The sequence below is a fragment of the Stomoxys calcitrans genome, chromosome 4 (assembly GCF_963082655.1).
Source record: "Stomoxys calcitrans chromosome 4, idStoCalc2.1, whole genome shotgun sequence".
In the NCBI taxonomy this organism is placed as follows: Eukaryota; Metazoa; Arthropoda; class Insecta; order Diptera; family Muscidae; genus Stomoxys; species Stomoxys calcitrans.
Window position 1 is genome coordinate 30126724 of NC_081555.1, and position 23112 is coordinate 30149835.

The 23112-nt window shown below is 37.3% G+C and overlaps 3 protein-coding genes across 12 annotated transcripts in view; 2 read left to right on the plus strand and 1 right to left on the minus strand.

Moving 5' to 3' along the window:
- Positions 1-24: 24 nt before the first annotated feature.
- Positions 25-1684, minus strand: LOC106087661 (transcription initiation factor TFIID subunit 8). 3 transcript variants are annotated; one of them, XM_013252785.2, is made up of 6 exons: positions 1443-1684; positions 1084-1370; positions 879-1026; positions 435-812; positions 346-372; positions 25-304 (listed from the first exon to the last, which is right to left on the minus strand). In XM_013252785.2, the coding sequence occupies exons 1-6, from the start codon at positions 1588-1590 to the stop codon at positions 264-266; spliced, it is 1029 nt and encodes a 342-aa protein (XP_013108239.1). In that variant the 5' UTR covers positions 1591-1684; the 3' UTR covers positions 25-263. The 3 variants fall into 3 exon arrangements, with proteins under 3 accessions (XP_013108239.1, XP_013108241.1, XP_013108240.1); XM_013252787.2 differs by lacking the exon at positions 346-372 and having other exon boundaries at positions 249-277; positions 1443-1683; XM_013252786.2 differs by lacking the exon at positions 25-304 and having other exon boundaries at positions 363-812; positions 1443-1683.
- A 95-nt stretch (positions 1685-1779) lies between these two features.
- LOC106087660 (uncharacterized) lies at positions 1780-4128 on the plus strand. 2 transcript variants are annotated; one of them, XM_013252783.2, is made up of 2 exons: positions 1780-1796; positions 1898-4128. In XM_013252783.2, exon 2 carries the CDS (start codon positions 2270-2272, stop codon positions 4085-4087), a length of 1818 nt encoding a protein of 605 aa, XP_013108237.2. In that variant the 5' UTR covers positions 1780-1796; positions 1898-2269; the 3' UTR covers positions 4088-4128. The 2 variants fall into 2 exon arrangements, with proteins under 2 accessions (XP_013108237.2, XP_013108238.2); XM_013252784.2 differs by lacking the exon at positions 1780-1796 and having other exon boundaries at positions 2433-2582; positions 2765-4128.
- A 2293-nt stretch (positions 4129-6421) lies between these two features.
- LOC106087653 (histone deacetylase 6) overlaps positions 6422-23112 on the plus strand; it is a 29629-nt gene continuing 12938 nt past the window's right edge. For 3 of the 7 annotated variants that reach the window (XM_013252771.2, XM_013252772.2, XM_013252773.2), the window contains exons 1-3: positions 6425-6955; positions 17429-17614; positions 17681-17811. In XM_013252771.2, coding sequence (XP_013108225.2) covers positions 6953-6955; positions 17429-17614; positions 17681-17811 — 320 coding nt within the window. In that variant the 5' untranslated portion in view covers positions 6425-6952. The other 4 variants (XM_013252770.2, XM_013252766.2, XM_013252769.2 and 1 more) reach the window with 4 other exon arrangements.

The window sequence follows — 23112 nt, forward strand, 5'->3', positions numbered from 1 at the left end:
AAATTTTCAGATTGAGGTTCATATATACTCCTCAACCTATGCAAATCTGACCAAACATTCCCTTATGGAACAGCAGAAATACTTTTCTCATATCAATCAGTGCTGTCTGAATTAAAATTTAAATCAATGATAAACGTTTTTTTGTAGTTCAGTGCCACAGGACAACCCCCTTGTTAGAGAATTATAATATGGCTGAAGATCCCAAAAATGTCAGCATTAGTGAACGGCGCCAGGTTTTCAGCATCATACGATGGCAGACCACGTTATGACTGGCCTCCTATGTCAGATATAATGTGGAATACATATTGCCGAAATCTGCAAACTCATATGAAATAACATTTTATAAATATATACAAACCGAATATGGAGGGTCTTTAAAAAAATAGTTTATTAATTACATACATACTACATAGAAATTTACAACGAACTCGCACCTAAAGGATCTGGTTTGGCTCGTTTCGGCAAAGTAGCCGCTCGTAAATAAGGATTCGAAATGGAATCAATGTTGGGATTTTCCAGAATGGCTTTATTTGTGGTGGAATTAGGTTTGATATCATTTTCGGGTTTCGTTTCTTTTTCAGTCTTTTCTGATTTCTTTTCGGGTTCGTCCCCTCCAGCGCTGCCACTACCTCCACCATTATCATTGCTAGCGCCTTCTTCCTCATTACCACTTTCATTATCGTCCTCGTCCTTGCAATCTTCTGTTCTGTTTGCTACTAAATAATGATATTCCAACTCTTCAAAGTCAAATACTTGATCGGTTGGATTCAAAGCAGCCAAATAAGTTGGGAATGCAGGTTTGCATGCAATTACTGTAAAAAGTCATGCATTTTTAAAAGTTTAGTTATTAACATTTATAAAAGATTATTTTGTCTTACATGGAAACATATTATCCTCTGTATCGAAAAGGCTATGAGTCTCTGATGTTTTGGCCAAAAATTTTGTCAGCGCTTTTTCTATATCACGTTTTTGTGTTGCTGCCTTTTCTCGTATAGCTTCATATTCGGTAACTGGTTGTTTGTGCGTCTAAAAATGTTAATAAAACTCAAAATATGCAATTCGTAGATATGCATCTTTACATACCGGTGTCCTGACATAAGCATGTGGGTCAGGAAAAAGTGGCAAATAGGGCAGAATATGTGGGGGATGGTGAGATTTAGTTCCTGCTTGTAAAAGATTCAATTGTTTCTGTTGTTGCTGCTGCGGAGGCATTGATATTATTTGCCTTCCCTCTCGTTTGGCAAAGTTCTCAATACCCTGCAGCGATACTCCCATATTTACCAGCGCAACAACTACATCGCCCACAACAGGTATAGTGCGACCCGACAGCTCACAATAGCTTCTAGCTGATTGACCTACCTCTACCAATACTTTGAGACAGAGTAATTAAAATTATCTGCATTTTTAGCGAAAGAAGAAACTAGGGTACGTTGGACACTTACAACTTTGTAACATTTCAGTCAGTGTTTCCAAGCACTCTTTGTCTACACTGTCAAATCCTTTTTCCATTAGAATTTGTGAAACTGCCACGCTCAGAATTTTACGTCTGGCATTGCCCGTAGTAGGCTGCGTACAATCCGCCTTTTCCATTTTAAAGTAAAACTACTTTACTATTTGTTTATCAAATTTAACTTTTAATATTTTAACAATCACAATTATTATAATGAAAACGTTGCCATATCGAATGATGATTGCGTCTCTTTAAGAGTCTAAACCCAATTGAAACGTCTAATGTCAGCGGCGCTGATGGCAAAACCAAATAAAATATCAACAGCTCGACATAGATGAAAGAAAGTGTATGGAGATATAATTGTTGTTTATCTAATTTTTTACATTTTACTAACTTGAAATTGTGTGAAACAAAAATTTTAACTTAACTGGAATTAATTTATTATAGCCCGAGGACAAAGAAACAATTAAATTTGTACGCAAACCTATCAAATGTTTTAACCAAAACCTGCTAAAACTTGTTCAAGACACTGGTGAATTTCCGAGAGAATTTAATCTATCTCAGCGTCTAGCCTTCCACATGAAGTGCATTCAAAAGTATTTGACTACTGACTGTTTAATTGAGCTTAAATTCTGAATTTGAATGGTATTGAATTCGCGGGAATTATAAATAATTAGCGGGAAAAATAAATAATGCCCTTTAACATATCCCAAAACGATGGCATCATGATAAACCAAAACAAACAACAGTTACAGCTGAGCACAAATAAGTCGAGGCTACCAAATTGAAAGCATTGCCATATAAAAAGCATTTCAATCTATGAGAAATCCTTATCACTGGACAATGGATGGACAAGTGTTACACAGCGTTAAGCGTGAAATACCACAGTTTATTCAAAACTACATTGCATCTGCCGAATGTCTCATTGACGCCTATAAGAGGAAAACATGTTTAGTTTTAACCAAAAATTTGAAATTGTTTGAGTTTCATCAAAAACAATTAATGGCCAGTATAGATCTAACAAAGACATGCTTGAATAGCGTAAAGAAAGAACTTGGCGACAATGGCTACTCTTCTCAGTATCCTACGGCATCGGATTCTTCCTCCACGGATTACACGAAAGTTTGCATTGGTAAATATGTCCGTCATTCCATCACACTTATCAAAGTATATATCATAGTTCGATGTTGGGATAAATGCATAATCTTGTTGCGATTGCCCAACTTCAAGGGATTTGAAGTGAAAGCAGAATACAAAGATATTCAAGACTTTCGAATTACGCATGGTCATATTAAATTTTGTCCCGTATTACAGTTGGAGTTCAAAGATGGCACAATTAAAAGTACAGACTTTGAAGAGGACAGTGATGCGCAAACAGACATCTCAGACTTCGTGGATAAGAAAGCCGAGTTTAAACTTCTACTGGAGAGAGTCCGGAGTGCCAAAACAGAATTGAAACTTCATGAGACTATTACAGGACATTCATTTGAACGTTTGCAGAACAAGTTAACCTATGGCTTACCTTACACAAGAAGCCTTAAGTTAGAAGAGAAGCAAATGCTAGCTCGATGTGGCGATGTGTGGAAACGACTTACTCCTCAAAACGAGTTGGTTATTGGTGTGCCATTAGTCAATCAATGTGCATCTCCAAATCTAACAGTATTGCAAAATATTCAGCCAACTTTACAAGTGGGTTCGTCGTCGACGTCATCTGTGGTCATTCAATATCGTTTATTTCAGTTAAAACAATTATTTAATCAATTAGATTCTGTAGACACATTTTTACAATCTGAGGATGAACAAATGCAGGCAAACGTATGGAGTTCTGACTGTAAATGCAAGCTTCTACCAGAGTCCTATGTTATTTTTGTAATGAAAATTAAGCTGTCTGACATAATATCTCTCAGTGATGCTCCTCTATTGTTGCACTATGAAGTCCTAAAAGATTGTTACTCGACAAAAACCACAACTCAGCTGCAAATATATTTGGAAACAATTGACTTTGACAAAATTTTGTTCAAACAACGCCCAATGTATGAATTGTATTTTCAGCCGCCTACATTACATCAGGATTTTCTATCAATTGCAATATCATCGCATGAAACAAATCTAAACATTACTTTCGAACAACCCAAGGATTTGGAGATTTTTGAAAAGTGTTTGCAGCAAAAGTTTGACTTTCAGAAGTTACCTTCATTTGCGGAAGAAACCTTAAATCACAGCGTATACTACAACAATTTCAGAAACTCATTATGGTTCGGCTGTCTATGTTTACGTTATGCTGAGATTGAAGAGAATGAGCATGACAATTTAATAACATCTTGGAAGTTGTATTGTCCGGATAAAGATAAAATTTTATTGTTTCTAAAAATGCTTTTCCATGATTTGCTAACACTGCAAAGCAATCTAGTTTCAATAGAGAATGGTAATAAAAACATGTCCCAACATGCTATTGTTGTCGCCGAATTCGAAAATGCTCTAAGGGAAGAACTTTACAATTTTAAACAATTCCTCAGCGAAGCGAAAATTGTCGACAAATTCTCAAACAGTTTTATCAACGTTGGTAAGGCTCAAAGAAAATCGGATTATTTGTACCAAAATCTGAAACATAAGGAAACCTCAATAAATGTTGAATAAATAAAATTACAAAACAGTTGTGCGCTGCATTTTTGAATAGACATCCCGCCTTCTGTTATGCAAATGCAAATTTGCCCATGAACATTCCATAAAGGAACAGGGGCAAACTTTTCATATATCAATAAGGGCTGTCCGATTTAAGTTCAAGCTCAAAGATAAAAGGTCTCTTTTTTATGTTCGTGTTCGAACGTCGTGCCGCAGTGCGACACCTTTTTGGGGAGAAGTTTTTACATGGCATAGTACCTCACAAATGTTCCCAGCATTAGGAGATAAAAACCAGTGAACAATCCCATGGCAGTTGGTTGTAGGTACCGGATTAGCCCGATGGACTCCTTCATCGGCAAGGACGGCCGCCTCAGTGTACAAAAAAACCACTGAAAATGTTTGTTTCATGCCAGGATTCGAACAGAGGTGTCAGCATCATAGGCGGACATGCTAATCTCTGCGCCCACTTGCTGTTATTGGTTTTATTATTTTGCTTCTCCATAAACATACATTTCTACTCGGTTACAATTGCAACAGCGGGAGATTATTTTCCATGATTGGGGCCTTTTTTGTTATCCGACCTCGTGTGGCTGAGCAATACGCAATACGCATTTGTAATAAATAAGGAATCACTAATTTACAGATTTTACTAATATTATTGCGGGTCAAACCCCCACTGCGTTTTTCTGTTCTTGGTAAACGCAAGCATTTAGCATTGCAAAGCTTTTCGCCACGATGGCCTGCAAATTAACTTTGTGACCACTTTTGCAACTCTAGTGGTCGACATAGAATTTCTTTTTGATTCAAATAATTCACATATTCTTGTGAACAGATGCATATATTTTGATTTCCAATCCCATTATTATAAACTTTTGCGTCAAGAACGACGTTACTGCTTTAAAAAGAAATCGGTCCATATTTAGATATCTCACAAGTTTTGCGAACGAATCATGTACCTAAAACATCTCTTACCAGTCATTTTGACTGATTTGTTAACAAAACTTTGCACAAGATATTAACTTGACAAAATGTGTTGTATTTACAAGGTAATTGTCCGGCTTTTCAATCTATTGGAATGCAGAGTGGCCACTTTAGTCGCAAATCCTCAGCTGGCATTGAGACTCGAAGCGCGCGATCGATCACATTCTGTGGCAACCACATTAGGAGTCTAAACCCAACCAAAGTGTCAAGAGTCGGCGTCAAGTTGTTTTACAAGCATTTTTAATTTATTTTCTGAATTTTGTAATTTTAAGCCCTATAACAGAAATTACTAATAGAAAGTTAGGTCACATGCGAAAACATAAAGTGGATGGGCTCCATGAATATCATAAAGGATGTCAAATCTGCCGATTGAAAATGGAGAAAACGTAAACAAGGAATATAAGTAAAACGAGAACAAGCTGCTATCGTCAATGGCATCCGGCTGATCTCCTTGGCTTAACTTTGGGTCCTCTTTTGCCTATAAGAGTCCATCCAATAAAATTACAATAAGTACTACTCTCAAACATGAAATTTTTCAAATCAATTATAAGGAAAAGTAAAAAAAACCCGCGGCTAAAGTCAGAGTCTAGCGTCATGACGCTAAACTACAATAGATTATATTCTATTTTGGCAACGTCGCTTTTAAGGTTCTCTTCTCTCAGCACATTTCTCTCTGAAAATGCTGCCATTGTTTCATGAAAATTCGTAACGTTGCCATCCATTTTAAGAAAATTTTAATAAAAATACGTGCAAAAACATACATATTTACAAAATTGAAGATGTTTGTGTGTTATATATACAAAAATATAAAAGTTCTTTTAAGTGATAAAATTGCAATTCAATTAAAATGCATTTTCGTATACTTTGAAGTTATTAAGAAGTGTACAAACTATAACAATTAAATAACATCTTTAACATCAGTTTAGCTGTTTCCCTTTCATCCCTCAAATTTGACTCAACACTACGCGTCTTTTATTTGATTTTGCGGCTGGCGATTTCTTTCGACTCTGACTCTCGCCTCTTTGGTTGGGCTTAGACTCTCACTTTCCACACACGGACGTTTGGCGCGAGAACAGTACTTCTTCGTTCTTGCATTCGTGAGAGCGGCCATTTGGCCCATTAAAATCAATATCTCTCTCAAAAAAAGAAAAGTAAAAATAAATGGTGATTGAACAATAGTAAACAATGGACTTTACTGTGATATGTTTAAAGATTTCGTGTTATTTATACCGCCATCATATTTTGCATTGTTACATATGTGTGAGTCGTTTAAATGTCAAGTTTGTTTACGAATGAGTAAAAAATGAAGAGAAAGGTTATTCGGAAAACCCACGATGCAAAAAGTAATTGGTACCCCCACATTTCACATTGAAGAGTTTTTCGCGAGTGTAGCCAATGGAAGAAAGAAATAATTACACATAAAACCGACCGAGTAAAGCTCATAGAATCCAAAAAATAAAATAGCTATTACATATGCGTGTAAATTCTTTCATGTCCATATAAGAGAAATCCCGAAAAGAAATTCTTAATATACACTTACAAAAGAAAGATTTCCAAGCATAAACCAAGGTGTGATTTTTTTAGTGCTTTCCAAAATGAAATAGTTTAACAAGGACATTTATCAATCAATCTAAAGGCCACCATTTATCATTCCTTGCGATAATAGCTAATGTACTTCAATATAAACATAATTCTTTTGAAAGTTCTGATTTTGTGTAATCGTCGGGTCGCTTGTTGATGAATTCGGGTCGAGGAGGACAGCAACGTGCGTGAGAAGTGAAGTGTGTTTACAATAATCTCCAACAATAACAAAATATCCAACCTCCAACCTACCTGCCAGTTTGCCTGGCATTTTACATTCTATTTAACGTACAAGAGACAACAAATCATCATCTCACAATGGTAAGTCATTGGTGTCTGTGTGTATGAATGTGAGTATGTAAATTGCCATAGTTTGGTTTGTCCTAATTCTATTTATCGTTTGATGTCACCAAATTGTGTGCAGCTATTTTGTTCTTGTAAATAGGAGGGTAGTGTTGGAAAACAAAGGAACTTTGCACAGAATTCTACACCGTTTCCCATGTTATACCTATGTGTTGGGAAAAAAGTATTTAGTGAAACCTTGCACTACGTAGCACTTCTGTGCATTTATAAAAACGGCCTTTTGTATTTGAATATATCAATAATTTTATAGTTAAAAAGACCAAACCAAAGTTTCCATCTTTTTGCTGCGACCTTGTGCAAATTTGCCCATGAACTTTAAGGAATCGTGCTAAACTTCTCACATATCATTGCGTGCTGTCCGATTGAAGTTTTAAGCTCAAATGTAAAGCTGAGTATGAAAGGCGCACCGCATAGTAACACCTCCTTGGGAAAAAGTTTTTACATGGCACAGTAGCTGACAAATGTCGCGAGCATAAGGACAGGATAAAGCGAGTGTTCGAACCTATGCGATCAGTGTCATATGCGGATATGCTTACCTATGCCTTCCCACCGCCTCAAAGTTCAATGTAGAGTTACATATATCTTATGCGTGTTTGTCAAAAAAAGTTAAAATATGTAGGTGTGTATTGTTCAAGTTATACAACAAAGACACGCGTGTATGGAAAAAGTTAACCAACTTTTAAAGCGTTGTTGCCGCAAAAACTTTGATTTAGACTTGTTTTGCGGTCTATAAAATCGAGAAATTCTTTTGGGAAGCTCATTTTAAACAACATTACTGATTATTTTCATTGAAATTAACGTAACTGTATCATAGTGGGAGTCATAATTTGGCCATGCGCTACAAGATCTATGTGGTGCCATAGAAGCTAACCCACCTTTTTAGATCTATCTATCCCAAGCCTGCCGTAAGGCATCTTTTATATCTGGTACCATGTTCGATTTTCACAGTTGAAAACACATGCTTTTTGCGATTACATTTTGAAAACACTGCAACAATCTCATGAAACTTTTATTAAAATTGTTTCATAAGTTATGGAGGAAAATCCTACTGAAACAAGGTTTTTGCTTGAAATTCTATTAAATCGGTTTGACATTATTACAAGCACCTTCAATGTTCAGAAATTCCGCAATTTTATATTCCTTGGCAGAATTATTTTGTTAAAAATAAATTGAGATGAATAATTAAATCAGTCTTTATTATTTTGTTTTGGTGATATCAGGGTAGAATATGGCTTAACCCTTCGATACCCGATGAGGTCCCTAGGGACCTTTTCCAACTTTATTTAGCTATACCATCCAAGTTTTTTTTTTGTCGTAGAACGTCAAAACTTTATGTATTCCATAAATTAATTTTTCTGAATCGATTAAAACCTGAATATACTATATTGGACTATACCTTTCTACACCAGCCATATAAATATCCTGATAAACAGTCTTGAGCATTTTAAAACGCACATTTTTTAGGCGATTTGCTAAATATGGTCCAAAGTTCGACCCGGACGAATTTAATTCTTTTTTGTTGTTTGATGAACATTTAAAACCAATTTCCGGTATATAGTTTAGTAAAAATATTAATCAATATGCCGAAACGGGATAACTATCGGCACCACATAGTTATCTCGGGAAGCTTAGCTGAAAGCTACCGAGCGGCAACAGGTTGCGGATAGTGGAAAGCTTCGTTTTTTTGCCAAGTAAATGCAAAGGCGACCACGGACAGTCAGCCATTTCGAGAGGGTAGTCTCAGTGAGGGGTTAGGTGGCATAGTAACTCACAAATGTTGCCAGCATTAGGAGGGGAAAATCACCGCTGAAAATTTTTTCTGATGGTCTCGCCAGGATTCGAACCCAGGCGTCCAGCGTCATAGGCGGAAATGCTAACCTCTGTGCTACGGGGGGTCAGCTGGCACTGCCTGTTATTTAAATATTGAATGCGAATGATACCCGAGATGACAAGGCGAGTTATTGGCGCCTGGCCAACATCAGCGTTACTGCACAGGTTGGGGGCGGCTGAGGCGAGCGTGGGACCTTGGAGCAAGCAGCTCGCGACATCGAGGGATATACATGCGATCCCACAAAACCCATGTGGCTGGGACGCTGGGCGAGTAACTTATTATAATAATTATAAGAATTACTCTGAAAAACAAAGTGATAGTAAAAATGGACGGACTCCCCTTACGTTGACGACCCACGCAAACTAAAAAAGCACCATGATTTTTATTTCTGCCACTGGAATGTCCCGACACTTTAAAAAAGGTGCAGCCATTGGAAGTATTGGAGAGCCTGTATAACCGCCTTACAGGAAGTGCGATGGATCGTGAATGGCGTCACAACAACACCAAACGTTGACAAGCTATACTATAGCTGCCATGACAAGAGGCATGAAATAGGTGGTGGATTTGTATTTAGTCGGAGACTGAAATACCTTATCTCCAGCTTTACTCCGGTGGATAAGAGGCATAAAAGCAATCCGCATAAAAGCCAATTTTTTTTAACACTAGCCTTAATTTGTGCCCATGCTCCGACAGAAGACAAGACGAACAGACCAAGGTTAATTTCTACAAGCGCCTAGAGAGAGAATACGGCCGCTGCCCCGCCCATGATATTAATATCATTGTGGGAGATTTTAATTTAGCCTCCACGAGATAACTTCCGATAATGGGTTGAGGCTGTCATTTGATCAAAATCCGAGAAACTAAATTGATCTCGTTGTGATAGATAGAAGGCATTCGTCCAGCGTGTTAGAAGTACGACAGATTCGTTTGAGTAGTGTGGACATTAAAAAGCGGCCAACACAGCAGATGGCAACGACTTAACCCACTCGACTGACCCAACTGCTTGATGAAAGCACTCCTTGTTCCGATGATATAATGGTGCAGTAGTAAATGCCGCGAAATCCGTACTTGTGGAAGCCTCACCCAAGAAACCTATGATACGACCAAGAATATTGAGATGCTACTGAAGCTAAGAATTCGCCATACGGAGTAACCCTGCAATCAGTAGCAACATGCCATATGAAGGAGAGGTATAATGAGAAAGAGAGGAGAACCGTATTTTCCGTAGAAAGGAAAGAGTAAATGGAAGGACGTGAGTGTGAGCGTAAGATGTACAAGAGACAGAATGAAGTCCGGTAGTTCTACCAAAGAATCAAACATCAAATCGATGGCTTTGGCGTTGGATTAAGAGTGTGGAATATTCGGCCAAACCGAACTTAATATAAAAATTGTTCAAATATTTGCTGTTTTATTTTTATACTGGATAGATAAGCCGGTAAGTCTTTGCACAAAAGGTCCTGATGGTAGGGGGATTTGACGTGGTTCTTATCCGGGAACCATGTGTGTGTGGAGGAATGGTTCGTGGATTTAGAATTTCGGGATTTAAACTTCTCAAGGGTATGGGAGACATAGAGCCAGTATTCTTGCAAAGAGTAGTCTAAATGTTTTTTTTCTTTCGTAGCTAAGCACTTAAGATTTAGTAGTAGCCATCCGTGAAATAAACGAGTCTCATTACTGGCTGGCTTCACTATATATGACACACGATTCAGAGATGCCGTCTTCAAACCTTTAGTCGCTTCTGCACATCACCAGATATGGGGAAGTTCAGATGTCAGCGAAAGAGGTGAGCTGCTTATTGAATATATTATAAGTTGCAATCTGGCGATTTGTAATATAGGGGATAAACCAACCTTTATTACCAGGAACAGGTAGAAGGTACTAGATATTACCTTTGTCAATCCCATGGCAGCCGGTTGTACATACCACATTGACCCGATGGAGTTCTTCATCGGCAAGGGCTGCCGCCTCAGTGCATAACGCCTCAGTGCATAACACACTGTTTTCACACCAACAACATTATCTTTGTTTCGGAAGACATAAGAGGAAGAATATGCGACTGGGAAGTGTTGGATGACCACAGCTTTCCTGATCATCGTTTTATTAGTTTCAACCTTGGAGAAAATACTGAAGTAGTGGTCTCTCGGCTGAACAGAAGGAATGCGGATTGAAATAAATTTGGGCACAAATTCTGCACGCCTATCCCTTCTGGACCAGAAAAGAAAGTGGAAACTACAGAGGATATAGACTTTGTGGTCAAGCGGATCACGAAGGCCCTGAATGACTCGCTTGTGTCAGCATGCCCTCGTGCCAAGCCAAGGGGCAAACGGAACACAACATGATTGGGACATATATAAGACTGAGCTAAGAAAATATAAGGGCGAGGTTAGAGAGGCTCAGAACAAATTCTGCAGCTCCGTGGAGGATTCAACTGAGTCCTCTAGGCTAAGGAAGATTCTGTCCTTGAGATCAATTAAGGTGGGGTATATTCAAAAGTCAGAGAATGTATTGACAATGTCTATTGAGGAAACACTAGAACTACTCGTTGATACACATTTCCCGGGAAATTCTCCAACGGACAACGTGGCGCCAGATGAGGTTGTCACTGGTATGCATTCCTCGGAGGCTATTAGGAAAATTGAGACTGAGCCGAAAATCCTTTGGGCGATAAGAAGTTTCGATTCCTTTAAGTCGCCAGGCCCTGATGATGTATTATCGGTTGAATTACAAGCTGTGTCTGATAGACTGGTTCCCTGTCTTAGGGAGATATACTCTGCTTGTATCAGAATGTCAGAATATCATAGGGACACGAAGGTCATTTTCACTCCGAAGGCAGAAAACCCTACCACACGAAGGCGAAAGATTTTTGTCCTGTTAGTCTGTCATCCTTTATGCTGAAGACTCTTGAGAGGTTCATAGAAACATACCTTAGGTCAAAGATCTCTGGAGATCGCCTGTCTCGGCAGCAGCATGCATATAGTAAAGGCAAATCCACTGAAACAGCCCTTCACGACCTAGTCGGCTACATAGAGGGTTCTCTCGCTGACAAGGAATATACAACGGTAGTATTTCTTGACATTGAAGGCTTTCAATAATGTAAAACCAACGTCAATCTTGAAGAATTTGGAGTTTCTAGGCATCAACTCTACCGTAAGAAAGTTTATTAATAACTTACTTACTAAAAGTTGCATTACGCCAGAATTGGGATCTGTGGATCTAAAAAGATGGGTTAGCAGAGGAACACCTCAAGGAGGTGTACTGTCTCCTCTACTTTGGGACATAATCATTAAAATTATAGTCTTTAGAAGACAAATATGTAAAAGTGGCCGTGTATGCTGATGACGTGGCAATTACGGTTAGGGAAAAGTTTTCAGCACTCTAAGTCAAATACTTCAGGGAGCTCTACGTGCAACAGCAAAGTGGGCTACCGAAAGTGGTAGCCGTGTCCGTGCAAGACAAAAGTAGTTCTTTTCAGCAGGAGATACAAGTTGCCTACAGTGGCACCTTTCTCCTTGGGTAGAGAGAATGTTCCATTTACAAAAAGCGCAAAATACCTGGGTGTTTTGCTGAATCACATGAATCACAGCCGAACTGAGGACGACACCATCTGATGCACTGAATTTAATGCTACGTCTTATGCCTCTAGACATAGTGGCTACCCAAATTGCAGCTACCACTGCCGTGAGGTTAAGGAAGCTTTCTCATTGATGATGTGGTGGCTACGGACACTGTGTTATCCTTGTTACAATATCCGATGTTCCAGACAGTGTGGATTACACCCTATCTGGGCCGCTTTTTAATAAAAATTACTGTACCACTATTCCTGATAAAACCGATTGGAAATTCGATATCCCTGGTAACAGAAGTTACATAGACTTCTATACGGATGGTTCCAAACTAAACGACCAGGTGGGCTTTGTGGTGGGCTTTGTGGTGGGCTTGAAGTGTGTATCAAGCAGAGATCCTTGCAATAAAGGAAGTGGTGGAATGGCTAAGATATAATGTCATTACGACGATTAGCATAAATATCTTCTCAGGCAGCTATTAAATCCCTGGAGAACCTATTTCTGAACACAAAAACCGCCCTCGGCTGTCGAAGATCTCTCAACGAGATGGCTGAACAGTTCAAAATTCACCTGTTCTGGGCGCCGGGGAACAGAGATATCCCAGTGAATTGTAAAGCGGATGAGCTTGCCAGACTAGGAACTACCCTACACATTTCAGGGATACTGGAATCTGTAGGTATGCCTCTAGCGACATGTGAGCTCAGTTTTCAGGACCAGGCCCGAAGGACATAGGTGGTCACAAAGAGGGGGTTGTGAGCATTCCAAAACTATGTGGCCTAATCTAGACTCGAAGAGGTCTACTGCATTGCTGTCATTGGCTAGGACTGACGTCTCAGTCATTGTGTTCGCCATGACAGGTCACTGTCTAATCGGAAAACATGCTAACAGACTGAAGGTTGCCCGCAACGACTTTTGCAGAAGCTGTGAAGACATCGAAGAAGAAGTGACTATAGAACACATTCTGTGTATGTGTAGCGCTCTAGCAGTTAGAAGAAGTTCCACTTTAGGTTCTCATTTCTTTGATAACCTGTCTGATTTAGCGGATGTGAACATTCGCAATTTATTTGGCCTTTTAAAGCGATCTGGATGGTTCAACGGTAGGAACTAGAAGGCATCTTCCTTCTTCTGTTCCTGTGGCATCACAGTGGACGAAAACGTCTGAGTGAGTCTGATAGCAGACTGCCACTTAAACTTAACGATTCGCCCGGCACGGAATAGCTGTGAGCATTGAGGTCCGATTTGTGTGGTGTTCATTGTTGTCACGAGAAGCTTAGCTTCGACAATTCTCCCTTTATATATGGGAGCAATATCTAAATCTAAACCGATTTCAATGAAATTCATAAATTATGCCAAGGATCATAAGAGAATCCCTTGTGCCAATTTTTTTGAAAGTTGCTTAACAAATGACCGAACCTATCCTATATGGGCGCTATATCAAAATCTGAACAGATTTCTTCTCTAGGCTAGAGCTGGCAAACTATCGATATACGCAACATTCGATATTTTCGAGATTTCTCATAATAAATATCGATACTATCGTTTATTTCCCATCACCTATATTTCAAACGAAAAAGAGAAGTAAAAAGTAAAAAGGCGTTAAGTTCGGCCGGGCCGAACTTTGTATACCCACTACCTCGGGTATATATGTAAACCACCTTTCGTCATAATTCGGTGAGAAATGCACAATTTATGCCCCCATATATATGTGGTCCAAATCGGATCATATTTATCGAAATATGGTCCGATATGGACCACATTTGACACGGATATTGAGTGGTCTAATAAGTACAAGTCATTGTTCAATTTTGTAGAACAAAATATTGGTCTTTTTGATAGCTATATCAAAATAGACCGATCTGGTCGATCTTATATTGTATACGACACGGATGTCGAAAAGCCTAACACAAGTCACTGTGTCAAATTTCAGCGAAATCGAATTGTAAATGTGCCTTTTATGTGGCGAAGACTTTAAATCGAGAGATCGGTCTATTTGAGGGCTATATCCAAATCTGAACCGATCTGAGCCAAATTGAAGGAGTATGTTGAAGAGCCTAACACAACTCACTGTCCCAAATTTCGGCAAAATCGGACAATAAATGCGCCTTTTAATGGCCCAAGACCTTAAATCGAGAGATTGGTCAATATGGCAGCTATATTCAGTCGAAGGGCCTAACACAACTCACTCTCTCAAATTTTGGCAAAATCGGTCAATAAATGCGCCTTTGATGGACCCAAGACCTTAAATCGAGAGATCGGTCTATATGACAGCTATATCCAAATATGGACCGATCTGGACCAAATTGAAGATGGATGTCGGCCTAACACAACTCACTGTCCCAAATTTCAGCAAAATCGGATTATAAATGTGGCTTTTATGGGCCTAAGACCCCAAATTGGCGGATTGGTCTATATGGGGATTATATCAAGATATAGTCCTATATAGCCTATTTTCGAACATAACCTGCTTATGGACAAAAAAAAATCTGTGCAAAGTTTTAGCTCAATATCTCTATTTTCAAAGACTGTAGCGTGATTTCAACAGACAGACAGACGAACATGGCTAGATCGTCTTAAATTTTTATGCTGATCAAGAATATATATACTTTTTAGGGTCGGAAATGGAAAGTTCGATGTGTTGCAAAACGAAGACAGACATCCTTCGGTGGTGGGTATAAAAATCGGGAGATCGATTTACATAGAAGCAATATAAATGTACAAAACCAAATTTAATGCGTCAGTTGGAAGTCATGCGAGAAATCATTGTCTAAAGGCGCAATGTAAATTAACAGATACATTTGGTGTCGGTTAGCTTAATTTTGTGCAATTTTGCAAAAAGATTAACTTTGCCGATAGTATCGATAGGAAAAATATCAATCGATATTCAGAAAAAAATAAAATATCGATAGTGCCATCGATATTTTGCCAGCTCTCCTCTCGGCCAAAAAACATGCCTGTACTTTGTACACAAATTAACATGGATAGACAGACGAGCATAGCTAAATCGAATCAGATATTGAATCTTAGTCGATCCGTCTAGCTCTCCTCATTCTGGGTGTCACAAACAAATGCACTAAGTCATAATACCACAGTACCACGGTAGTGGTGTAGAGTATAGAAACTGAACTTTTTGCCAGAGCGTTGCCAAAAAACTATTCTGTGGTGGCGACATAAAGTTCTGCCCAGTCAAATGTAACGTTCTTTTACTTGTTTTATTTCTTATGTTAAAAATGCCTAATGGAGTAATATTAAAAAAAAAATTTGGACGGGTTGTGTGCGTCATCATGTCTCATTTCGTTACACAGTGTAATCTTCTAAACTTATAAATGTTCTCGTCAATTCGTTGTGCTTAAGAATGTTGTTACGGACCAAGTAACTTGCATTTTTTTGCTAAACACTTCTATTTAGTTTTCCGTTAAAGAGTGACGTCAAAATGAGTGCCTAGTTAAATAATCGTGGCAAAGCAAAACGCTTCATAATTCATACATAAGCGTACGTATATAGCAAAACTACTAACGGACGACAACTGATGATTGTAATGAATACTCCCATGCAAAAACAGAAATGAACAAGTAAGAGCGTACTTAGTTCGGTCGTGCCGAATCTTATATACCTTCCACCATGGATCGCATTTGTCGAGTTCTATGCGCGATATATCTTTTTAGGCAAACAAAGAATATTGAATAAGAACTGTTATGCTATTGGAACTATATCATGTTATTGTCCGATTCGGACCATAAATGAATGCTGAACATTGTAGGAGTCATTGTGTAATATTTCAGTTCATTCGGATAAGAATTGCGCCTTGTAGGGGCTCAAGAAGTAAAATCGGGAGATTGGTTTATATGGGAGCTGTGTAAAGCTATCGATCGATTCAGACCATAATAGACACGTATGTTGAAGGTCATGAGGGAAGCCGTTGTACAAAATTTCTGCCAAATCGAATGAGAATTGCGCCCTCTAGAGGCTCAAGAAATCGAGATCCCAGATTGGTTTATATGGGAGCTATATCAGGTTATTTACCGATTTGCACCATACTAAGCACAGTTATTGTAATTCATAACAAAACACCTCATCCAAAATTTCAGCCAAATCGGATAAGAATTCCGCGCTCTATTGGCTCAAGAAGTCAATATCCAAGATCGGTTTATATGACAGCTATACCAGATTATGAATCGATTTGAATCGTACTTAATACAGTTGTAGGAAGTGATACCAAAACACCACGTGCAAAATTTTAGTCAAATAGGACGAGAATTGCGCCCTCTAGAGGCTCAAGAAATCTAGACCCAAGATCGGTTTATATGGCAGCTATATCAAAACATGGACCGGTTTGGCCCATTTACAATCCCAACCGACCTACACTACTAAAAAGCATTTGTGCAAGCTCCTAGCTTTACTCCTTCGAAAGTTAGCGTGCTTTCAACAGACAGACGGACGGACGGACAGGGCTAGATCGACTTAAAATGACATGGCGATCAACAATATATATACTTTAGGGGGTCTTTGACGCATATTTCGAGGTGTTACAAACAGAATGACGAAATTAGTATACCCCCATCCTATGGTGGAGGGTATAAAAACAGCAGCAGCATTAAGCCGAAACACCCAAACAGTAATAACGCAGTTGTGCATATTTAGCGGTAAAACAAAACCCCAAGCGATACCACTTTTGGTTGAGCTGTTCATTCACGTTTATGTGGGAGCATGAGTTGTGGTGCGAGCTCAGTTTAACTGGATTGAAAATGTTTTGTTGTTTAATGAATCAGTATAGTGTTGTCTTCTAAGGCGAGTTGAGTGTTGCAGTAGACGCTAAAAGCTTTGCAACTGCCCCACTAATCGACTAGGTGTTTAAAACTACTATAATTTGAAATCATCTCATAGTGCATTATTGTTTTTTTTTAATAATTAATCTTATCTGTGTTCGTATAAGAAACTGTCAGCAGCAGAATTTTATTGTTTTATTTTGAAAAAAAAAAACATTTGAGTGTTGAGAATATTTATTTTTATGATATTTTTGTTGTTTTCTTCTCTTATCAGAGTTCGCCTATTGTTACCCGACGGGGAGCACAAAAAGCTAAAATACAAACTAGAGCCATGGTCAAATCCTCAGTAGATAATCGAAAGCCAAATGCTGCATTACTCGAGGCAAAGCGGAAAGCCAAACTATTGAAGATGCAACAACCTACACAAATAGATGGAGCAATTAAGGACATATTTCAAAATGTAAATATTTGTTGAAAATCAAAGTTTGTTCGCCTATACTGAGCTTTGTAAATTTTTTCTTTGCAGGCCGTTAATGCAAAACACATGATGCAAGGACCCACTGGTCTGGTATATGATGAATCTATGTCGCAACACAGATGCCTTTGGGATGATAAACATCCAGAATGTCCAGAAAGATTTATACGTGTGCTTGATCGGTAAGATTTTGAGTGAAAAAATGTTGCTTAAGACAATTTGTCATTTCTTACATCTATAACTTTGTAATCAGAATGGTGAAGTTTCCAAGTCGCAATGAGAGCATATAAAAAGTTCCAAGTTCCTCATGTCTTATTTTCATTCTAGCATAGGTGTAACAGTGTCCGCTTCTTGTATTTTTCTTTTCTACATGGAATAGATTTTTTTCTGCCCATTTCGCACCAATTAAATTTATTTTAATTATCTTCAAGCATTTCCCTGGAACTTTGTTTTTAGTGTGTTATTGCTCTGTTTGTTAAAGCTTTCACAATCTAGTATTAGAGTGTGTGTGTAATTAAACATTGCCGCCTGCTTGGCTTATTAATATTTTTAAGTCATGTCATGTACATTATCTTTAAGCTTAATTCTCATTTTATCATTCTATAAATCATTCCCGTTTTTGAGTGGCACCATCATTTTAACTTTGTGTATGTAAGACTTTCGCATTCAAAGCCAAACTGCAGACAAATCATAAAAAATAATTTTGGAAAATTTTAAAACATTGCCAAATATGTTATATGCTCTTCCTAGAAACACAATTTGAGTTTTCGATTCTGTAAGACTTTCTCATTCAAAGCCAAAATGCAGAGAAATCATAAAAAAAAATTTGGAAAATTTTTAAAACATTGACAACTACGTTATATGCTCTTCCTAGAAACTTAATTTGAGTTTTCGATTCTTTAAGCCTGAAGTTATGCTTTCGCAGCCAACAAAAGACGCCCTTCTCCTCGAAAACTAATCAAGTCCCAAGAATAGTTAAAAGGCATTAAGTTCTGTCGGGCCGAACTTTGGATAATCACCCCCTCAGATATGTAGGTTAAGTAAATTTAGGTGCAAAAGAGGGTGCGGATATTAATCCGACCCATGCCACTATGAACATACACCTAAGCCAGAAATTGGCTTGTTGTGAGCTCTAAAAACTAAAAAGTAACCTCGAAAAAGAAAATTTAAGTTAGGAATTCCGTGTTGCTTACAAAATCCCTAAATGTTTTCCCAAACACGCCCCTTATTTGGTTTATGTCTGGTATTGTGTCTCCACCTAAGTACCGGTGTCTGTTAGCCGCGAAAGGCAGGCAATGACATAGGAAATGCTCCAACGTCTTATCATCTTCTCCACATGCCCCACACATGCTATCACTTGCCTCACCGATTTACTCCGCCATGGCCCGGCACCCAAACGATGCGGATAGTGCCATTCTCACAGAAGGCGTCAATATCCTTACACTGTTCGTGACTTTACCGTCCTGGTAGTTATTGCCATTATGTCCAGTTTACTGTCTGAAAAGATGTTCACACTCGACGTCCGCGCGTTAGCACCATAGCACCTCACGCATTCCGTGATCGCCTGGATCTCCGCCTGCAGGATCGTTGTCGAGGTAACCCCATTTTCATGTGGAGGTGGCGATCCTCATCAAGCTCATGTAGGTGAGAAAGTTCGTTCCGGTCCAAAGGACTGATCGCCTCGGGAACAGGGCAACCATTGGTTATTTAAAGGCGCCAATAACTCACCTTGTCATATCGAGCATCATGGGCTCTAAGTATTTGTCAAACAGCTGGTGCCGCCCGGCCTCTCACTAAGACTCTCTGCTCGATACCGCTGATTGTCCGCTACTGCCGTTGCATCTATTCCGTATGGAGAATTCCACTATCCGTAACCTGTAGACGCGCCCGGTAGCTCGCAGCTAAGCTTCTCTTGGCTGCAATGAACACCACACAGAGCGGATCTCAACGTTCTAGCCTGGAAAATCTAGTAATAAATTTGGCTTAAATGTGTGTTAGACTCCAAATAGGCAGCTATATAAAAATCTTCCAATTTACCTTGCCTTTGGACAAAAAAAAACTTCATTTTCGTCAAAATCGGGTGATAAATACACCTTTTATGGGTATTTACCGGTTAGGATCGGTCTAAACGGGGGCTATATCTAAATATGGTCCGATTTAAACCGTACAGGGTACATATTTAGGAGGGCCTAACACAACTCTCTATGCCAAATATCAGCGAAATCTAGTGATAATCTCCATCCTTCGGTAATTGGTATACTACTCTAGGGACCTTAAGCAGGCTCACTCTCAAGAGGTTTTATTCTCTTCTTGCTTTAATAACTTGAATTTTATACCCTTTTTCTCACTATTGTGTTTATCCTAACACAATAGACCTTAGGTCTACTAGTGACGCAAACTTAGCTACTACTCACAACAGCAAAATAATGGTTCATGACGTCATATTATTCAATGGCGAAAACGATTAGTCTCATTAAACTATAACCGGCCATTGAAAACATACTTAATCTAATAAAGACTCAAAGTTCGGTGATTTAAACTTTGCGTTTTCTTTTTAGAAAAGACTGAATTTTGCTTCAATTCAATAATAGAGCAAACATTGCATCATAACGCTGTTCTGAATATGCAAATCGATGATATATGTTCAAGTGTTTTTATTTTTATTGAAAAGAATATATGAGAAAAAAATGTTCTATCAAAGTTACCCCCTACAATGACAGTAATATGGGTAGCAATTCTCTGTGTGAACTCAATCAAGGGGGGCCAACCTTCCAATTTTAGCACACATGGAGTATTATTCAATAAGTGCACCACAAAAATTAAATGAAAAAAGGGTAATCAACTAAAAAATGTTTGTTTTGATTGTAGGCACATATTTGCATCATGGGGTAGCGATCCTAGACCAGCTTCTTTGTGTGAGTTGGCTTGTTAGGCAACGAGTAACTTCAGCAATAAACTTTGAACGGCCATTAACCTTGTATATCCACTCCCATGGGTCTTTTACAAAACTTTTATTGAGGAAGGGAAAGATGGAAATATTATTCGATAATTTTGTTGGAAAATCCTTGAATTTGATGGAAATTGGATGAAAAATCAGCCTTTCCTGAGGTCAAGGGAGCAATCCTAATTGTTGGTAATTAAGGTTGCTCTGGTCTGAAATAGTAATAAATGCCCAATCCCATGGCAGCCGGTTGTACGTACTGGATTGACCCGATGGACTCCTTCAACGGCAAGGGCTGCCACCTCAGTGTACAACAACAACGACAGTAATAAATGTCCCGGCACGATATGGCTGTGAGCATCACACAGGTTGGAACTTTGAGTTCCGAATTGTGTGGTGTTCATCGTCATTTCGAGAAGCTCAGCTGGGAGCTACCACGCGTATCAAAAGGTTGGGGATATTGGTATGCTTCGTATACGGAGAAGCTGTAATTGTAGTCGCGGACAACCTGCGATATCCAGTTGAGAGTCTCAGTGAGGGGCCGGGGCGCGCTAGCTCTTGCTTAAATACCGAGTGCCTATGATACTCGATACTTTAAATAACCAATGGCCATAACATTCCCTCGGCGATCGGTCCTAAGGATCGGCATGATCTTGCTCACCTATAGATTTTGACGTGGATCGCTACTTCGACATACAAATGTGGCTACAACAACAACAACAACACTAACAAATGTTGAAAATTGTTTTGGTGCTTTGAACCTATTGACTAGAAGTTTTGCGTGTAGATATTCCTAAATAAGATTTGTATTTTTTGTTGTTAAGTATTTTGCGCAATTTTGGTTATCTATACACTAAACTACGTTAAGTGCATTCTCCTTACACAAATTATAAAATAAGCATCATATCTTTTTGAATTAGTTGCACATAAAAAACTTATTTAAATAATCTTTATAATGCTTATTTGATATGGAATTATAAACGCCAACGTACTCTTTTGTGTTTGTGGGATATTCGTTCAGGCATTTTATTTATGTATACTTAACAAAATTTAACATTCTCTTATCTACAAAATATTCATAAAGTTGTGACTTATTTGGAACACATCATTTTCTAATCAACTGGTTGAGAGCCATTATAGCCGAATTATCGAAAAATCACCTTGTTATCGCAAGTCTGCGTGCATGGAAATGGTTGGCAAAAATATAAAAATTGTTGTGTCTTTATCTCAAAAGAAAAAATATTTTAAGGATATTTAATGTGATTAAAGTGTACAAATGTATTTTTTTACACGATGCACTCATCGTTGGCTTTCGTTTTCCATTTGCATCTCCGATCATTGAGCTCGTCTCGAAAGAGAAACAAACAAAAAAATTTAATTTCTATAGAATATTTTGTTAACATTTTATTTCTATAGAATATTTTGTCAAAATTTTATTTCTATAGAAAATTTTGTCAAAATTTTATTTCTATAGAAAATTTTGTCAAAATTTTATTTCTATAGAAAATTTTGTCAAAATTTTATTTCTATAGAAAATTTTGTCAAAATTTATTTCTATAGAAAATTTTGTCAAAATTTTATTTCTATAGAAAATTTTGTCAAAATTTTATTTCTATAGAAAATTTTGTCAAAATTTTATTTCTATAGAAAATTTTGTCAAAATTTTATTTCTATAGAAAATTTTGTCAAAATTTTATTTCTATAGAAAATTTTGTCAAAATTTTATTTCTATAGAAAATTTTGTCAAAATTTTATTTCTATAGAAAATTTTGTCAAAATTTTATTTCTATAGAAAATTTTGTCAAAATTTTATTTCTATAGAAAATTTTGTCAAAATTTTATTTCTATAGAAAATTTTGTCAAAATTTTATTTCTATAGAAAATTTTGTCAAAATTTTATTTCTATAGAAAATTTTGTCAAAATTTTATTTCTATAGAAAATTTTGTCAAAATTTTATTTCTATAGAAAATTTTGTCAAAATTTTATTTCTATAGAAAATTTTGTCAAAATTTTATTTCTATAGAAAATTTTGTCAAAATTTTATTTCTATAGAAAATTTTGTCAAAATTTTATTTCTATAGAAAATTTTGTCAAAATTTTATTTCTATAGAAAATTTTGTCAAAATTTTATTTCTATAGAAAATTTTGTCAAAATTTTATTTCTATAGAAAATTTTGTCAAAATTTTATTTCTATAGAAAATTTTGTCAAAATTTTATTTCTATAGAAAATTTTGTCAAAATTTTATTTCTATAGAAAATTTTGTCAAAATTTTATTTCTATAGAAAATTTTGTCAAAATTTTATTTCTATAGAAAATTTTGTCAAAATTTTATTTCTATAGAAAATTTTGTCAAAATTTTATTTCTATAGAAAATTTTGTCAAAATTTTATTTCTATAGAAAATTTTGTCAAAATTTTATTTCTATAGAAAATTTTGTCAAAATTTTATTTCTATAGAAAATTTTGTCAAAATTTTATTTCTATAGAACATTTTGTCAAAATTTTATTTCTATAGAAAATTTTGTCAAAATTTTATTTCT

What these genes read in the sequence shown, in the direction of transcription:
- LOC106087661 (XM_013252785.2), bottom strand. Translation starts at nt 1,590, where the DNA reads ATGGAAAAGGCGGATTGTACGCAGCCTACTACGGGCAATGCCAGACGT. An exon ending in ATGCTTATGTCAGGACACCG is followed by an intron (nt 1,027 to 1,083) that starts GTATGTAAAGAT and finishes TAACATTTTTAG; the next exon opens with ACGCACAAACAACCAGTTAC. An exon ending in AGCCAAACCAGATCCTTTAG is followed by an intron (nt 373 to 434) that starts GTGCGAGTTCGT and finishes ATTTTTTTAAAG; the next exon opens with ACCCTCCATATTCGGTTTGT.
- LOC106087660 (XM_013252783.2), top strand. Translation starts at nt 2,270, where the DNA reads ATGAGAAATCCTTATCACTGGACAATGGATGGACAAGTGTTACACAGC.